The following is a 6,000-nucleotide window of genomic DNA, read 5'->3' as shown; positions in this document are numbered from 1 at the left end:
AGGCAAATGCTGGGGCTGTACCTTAATTAAGGCCACGGCCGCTTCCTTCCCACTCCTAGCCCTTTCCTGTCCCATCGTCGCAATAAGACCTGTCTATGTCGGTGTGATGTAAAGCCACTAGCATAAAAGACCTGCACCAGGTGAGCCGAATATTTCTTTGGACACTCCTGGCACTAAATGCCATATGATCAATCAATCAATCAATCAATCAATCAATCAATCAATCAATCAATCAATCAATCAATCAATCAATCAATCAATCAATCAATCAATCAATCAATCAATCAATCAATCAATCAATCAATAATATTGAGCAACACATACTAAGACCACTTATCAAAATATTTGTCAAATGTAATGAAACAGAAATAATAACCCCTCAATTGAAATTACTAGTACTGGTACTGCATTAACTTCCTGCTTGCGTGAAGGAATGCATTATTTTCCAGATATAGTTGTAATATTAATTGCCTGCAAAAGATGTTTCTGAAACTATGTAGAACAGAGACAAGCTAAAGTTTTGGGATAATTAGTGATTAAGTCTAGATTATACTGCACATACAGGATGTTACAGAACAAATGTAGGCTGTTAAGTAAAGGACAATCATTTATTTACATTGTATGTTCTGTACATTCTAAAAATCTTCATTAACTCTATTGTTACAGATTTATAAATATGAATAGCGAACCATCCTCATGATAATTTATATATTCCTTTCTATCCATTTAACATTCTGTGTACAGTACTCATTCACAAGATGACATGAGAAAAACTCTACAAGATAAAATTATAAAATTCAATTACATTCATACACAATATTTGTTCTCGCCCACAACTCTCATGAGATCACTGCATCCCTTAAATATCTTATTACTGATCAGTATTGTGAGACCACTTCAGTGACACAATGTTACACATAAAATTTTCCGTGACCACTTTTTACAGTGACACAATGTTACACATAAAATTTCTTACCTAAAGTCATCAGGATTAAAATACAGGAGACTCAGGTTAGAGGCCAGTGGCTAGTTCACAGTGCCATCACATTACCTTTCATATTCACACTCTAAAACTACTATACAACTCTAACAATATTTACAAGTCCCTACTCTATTCAAAAGACCCGTATTAAAATATATCTGTCAAATTTGATGAAATAATTGTAATGTAACAGGAAGCCATAAGGCTCACCAGCCACTAACTGCCTCTCTGTTTGTCACAGCCTATTAAAATACAGTATATAAGGAGCCTTGTTTCTTCAAAAGTGTGTATCAGAAGACTCTGCCTCCTTTGTACTCATTAAGTCGATCTTCCGTTTTTTCTCTTCACTATTCTGGATGCCATACATAAAGTATATGACAAGACCTGTGGCAGAATAAATTTCAATTAGAATTTAGCTAAGTCTAATAAGAAAATTGCAGCAGATAGAAATAGAAATGAAGTTCAATATAATGAACAATAAAATGGGAAAAGAAAATCATAATACTAAACACAGAAAACAGTTTGTTTTTAAATAAATAATTATATTCATTTTATGTCCCACCAGCAACTTTTATGATTTTGGGGGACTCAGAGGTGCTGAAATTTTGTTCCACAGTTCTTTTATGTGCTAGTAAATGTAGGAACTTGGGGCTGGTATAGTGAGCACCTCCAAATACCACCAAAGTGAGCCAGTATCTTGAACTCAGAAGGCCAGCACTCTACCGTTTGAGCTACACAGCCTGGCATACTTTATTTTTTTCTAGGTCATACACAGTGTTCAGATGAGATGTTAGCATAGCAGAATGTATTCAGAGTGGTTAGGAAAGGCTAAAGCATATTATTAGGCCTGGAATTATATAAAATTCTGAATAAAGTATTCAAAATGATTTGCTGTGGTACAAAATTATATACTTATGGAAAGTTTTGTTATAAACCAGGTCAGAAAAAAATTATACAAATTATATCTTAACATTTTGAGTTCAGTTAACTCCCATCTTCCTTCCATCACCACATCCAAAGCACGTTCGTGTGTATATCATCAAGGTCACCATTGACCGAATATTATCTTTGATCCCATCTCATTATATCTGGTGAAACTAGAATCCAGTCGATCAACAATTCTAAATGAAGTAGGGTATCTATTTTCTACATGGAAGTTAGACCGACTTCCAGTTGCCAACCATTCTGTGCAGATTTTTTCATTGACATGCTTCCAAGTTTTATTTTTATCAGTTCCAAACTACCCCACCCAAGCAAGGTCAGGCATCAAGTAAGTAATGAAAAATAATTGTGTGTTGTAGTTTAAGTCTTAGTTGGACTATAAGATAACTTTAAGTTATAGACTATCTCTTTCTCAACTTAACTTTTTTTTTTTTGCTAGGGGCTTTACGTCGCACCGACACAGATAGGTCTTATGGCGACGATGGGATAGGAAAGGCCTAGGAGTTGGAAGGAAGCGGCCGTGGCCTTAATTAAGGTACAGCCCCAGCATTTGCCTGGTGTGAAAATGGGAAACCACGGAAAAACATCTTCAGGGCTGCCGATAGTGGGATTCGAACCTACTATCTCCCGGATGCAAGCTCACAGCCGCGCGCCTCTACGCGCACGGCCAACTCGCCCGGTCAACTTAACTATGCTAGAACATACCATGGGGAACTACTTGACCTCCTAATGAAGCTGGAAAACAAAAACTAGCTTGTGGAGGCTGAGAAGAAATAGACAAAAAGGGAAGTTGGTAAACTCTGGCACAGTCCTGTAATTATCCCAATGAGGTGGTGTAGACACCAGAACTACATACATAAAGTCCACAAAATTAATAAGAGTAGATCCCACCAGTCTATATTTCATCATAAATTGACCTTCCCACTTCTTAGACTGAGGACCGTGAATGAAATTTCATAGGTGTGCTTAAAATGTTTGATCAATCTACAGTTAAATCTTAAGACAATACCTCGTTCCTTTAAAAAAAGGATTTTTTTTTTTCGTAGGATGCTTTTTAAACAAAGTCAGATCAGCAATTAATTTCTGTGTTTAGATCTCACACCAATGTGCAATGTGTTTACATGTATTTACTACTTTGATGTTCCTTCTAACACCAATGTTCTAATGAGAACTCATTTTAACTCAAGTATGGCTCTTGGAACTCCAAGAGTGTCTCTGTGAAAACAAAGGTGTTAAGATGGCTGCCATGATAGAATGATACATTTAACTTTGAATTGATCAATGTCATTCATTTTCTCCTTCCATTCTTCTATGTCTTCCTGTCCCCATATTGTATGCAGAAAGGAAGAGTCTAGGTAAATATAAGTTTCTAATACAATTCTATCAAACTCATGTTCTGGTTCAGTGCCGTTATGTCATCTGTAAAGGATTTATTGATGTCTCCAACATCAAAGGAGACTGCCAAAAATGTATATTAAAAAATTTCCCCATTTCTGAAAACTCTTGAGTATTTCTGAGATAAACCAGCTTAACTAATTTTAGAGTACCAGCCTTCAACAGGGTGAAAGTGCATCCCTGTACCTGAATATAGGGGAACACATTCCTCACTGTTCCATGTGTTGTATGCTCACTACAGTGATACAAGTTTTAAAATTCCAACCTCTTAATGTACAAATTTCTTGAATTTAGCAAGGATGCAAGTTTCAGAAAGTTTGTCATTACAGCATTACTAGTGGCATGTAATTACTAGGAGGCAGACTAATGACATGTCATTTTTGCCTGAAAAGTCATATATTGGACAAATTTAAGATACTGGTCATATTTCTGCTTGATGCACAATAAAGTCATATTTCCTGTAATATTCTAAGGATTTTCATATTGAGTGAATTTTTGTGGCAAGCTATTCAACGAGGGAATCTTGCTGTAATAGGTAGTCTATTTGTGGACTGAATATTACTCTGTATGCAGGAATGGGCAAGTAGCAGGTAATTGGAATTATGAATAAGGAATCTTCTTAGAATTTCCTAATGAGGAGCACAAAGTGATTGACAATATTCAGGAGAAGGGCATCCTGGGGTGCATGTGTAGCTAATGAACTGTTATTTCTATTTCCTAGAAAATAGAGGACTGTCTGGCTTGTTTTGAGACCACATCTTCAGTGTAGTTTCAACATGCCTAAACCAAAGTGTTCAGAGAGTGAAATTAAGGCAATTAGTTAAGGAATTCGGAGAGCAGAATTTTAGTAGTGATGGTATTATTTTATATTATGGTGAAGTGAAGGCATGTGCTCAGAAACATTTTAATGTGCAACAACACTGCGCTACAACTAAACATCAGAAGTGTTAATAAAATCTTCTGCGGCAGAGAATAGGCATCATTTGTTTTTGAAAGGGCCTCATGTTCAGCTACTGCTCCACCAGACAACAGATCGGAATTCTGTAAGGATCTCTGCAGGATGATGGTTTCTTCAAATATTCCCTTGAAAAAACTGAATAGCACCAGCTTCAGGCCCTTCTTAGACAAGTATATCAGTCAACCTATTCCCAATGAATCAACTTTGAGAAAATTTTATATCTCAAGTCTCTATGAAGAGGTTTTAAAGAGGAGAAGATCTGAAGGTCTCAACCACAAGATATGGGTTTCATTGGACGAAACAATTGACATAAATGGGAGGTACGTAGTTAACATAATTATTAGCATTCTGAAAGATGATAACCCCGGTAATGTGTTTCTCCTGACATGTGCGGTTTTAGAGAAAGTAAATCATTCCTCCATTGTAGTGCTGTTTGATGATGCTATGAAGTTACTGTGGCCAGATGGGGTAAAAAGAAACAACATACTACTTCTTGTAACTGATGCCGCCCCATACATGAAGAAGGCAGCCGAAGGACTAAAGCTACTTGATCCAAAAATGGTCCACGTAATGTACCGTACCAATGCTTTGCATAGAGCGGCCGAAGAGGTTCGGATCAACTACCCTGTTGTAGATAAGTTGATTGCAATTGGCAAGAAAATATTCCTGAAGGCTCCCCTTTGAGTTGAAAAGTTGAAAGAAACTGCTCCTACTCTGCCTCTTCCACCTCAGCCTGTCTTTACTCGTTGGGGATCTTGGCTTGATACTGTTCAGTATTACTGCAGCAATTATGATTCTTTCAAGACTGTTGTTCAGGAATTGGATCCTTGTGATTCATAATCTGTCAAGATTGTGCAAAATTTGTTTATTTGTGCCAGCTTGGTCGGAAATTTGGCATTCATATCATTAAATTTTGGTGTGATACCAAGAGCAATCACTTGTCTTGAAACTGTGGGGCTTCCACTAAGTGTGACGTTTGATATTGTGAAGAACATTAAGTGTAATTTAAAGAAAGGGAAGGGTAAAGTAGCTGAAAAATTAATTTCTGAAAAACTGCAAAGAGTACGGTTCTCAAATGAAGGTTATTTTATGCTTTGTAAGATAATTGACATTCTTTGTGGATGCCATACAACATTTAGGGAATTTCAGCAGCAGTTTCCTCCAGAGGACATAACCTTGTTCAAATTTGCCCCCATAACATCATGTAACGTCAAGCAGAGTTTCTCCAGGTACAGAAATATTCTGTCTGACTACCAAAAAGAGTTTGAGTTCAACAATTTAAAATCGCACATGATCATCCAGTGCAATTTCACTGCTGGAAAGGAATGCTAAGACCAGGTATTGTTATTTTCATAGTCATTTTTATAGAAATTTGTCAATTCAGAACTAGTTAAATACTTTACCAGATCATCCGTAGCTAATTATTTCTTTATTTTTCAGGATAAGTGTGCTGCCATATCTGAAGATAAAAAAGAACTTTGTGATTAACAGAAATCGAATGTTAACGAACAAAACTGACAAAGGTTCATTTATAGGCCTAAATTAATCAATTATAATATGAGGTCATATTTTTTTCCTTTTTTGGTCATATTCTGAAGAATTTTGCATCATATTTGCTTGCATATTTTGAAGTTCTTAGATCATTAAAATCCACCCCTTAGTAATTATCTTTATTGTACCCATGGATAGAGAGCATTTGCGAATGATAAGGAGAGAACTGAAA

The 6,000-nt window shown here is 36.2% G+C and overlaps 1 protein-coding gene across 2 annotated transcripts in view; it reads right to left on the bottom strand.

The window, feature by feature from the left end:
* Positions 1 to 594: 594 nt before the first annotated feature.
* LOC136863303 (cationic amino acid transporter 2) overlaps positions 595 to 6,000 on the bottom strand; it is a 282,617-nt gene continuing 277,211 nt past the window's right edge. For both annotated transcript variants that reach the window (XM_067139685.2, XM_068225906.1), the window contains one exon: positions 595 to 1,366. In XM_067139685.2, coding sequence (XP_066995786.1) covers positions 1,260 to 1,366 — 107 coding nt within the window. In that variant the 3' untranslated portion in view covers positions 595 to 1,259. The remainder of the gene's footprint in view (positions 1,367 to 6,000) is intronic.

The sequence above is a fragment of the Anabrus simplex genome, chromosome 2, assembly GCF_040414725.1.
Source record: "Anabrus simplex isolate iqAnaSimp1 chromosome 2, ASM4041472v1, whole genome shotgun sequence".
Lineage (NCBI taxonomy): Eukaryota > Metazoa > Arthropoda > Insecta > Orthoptera > Tettigoniidae > Anabrus > Anabrus simplex.
The sequence above is the reverse complement of the archived record's forward strand: the minus strand, read 5'-3'. Positions and strand labels throughout refer to the sequence as shown.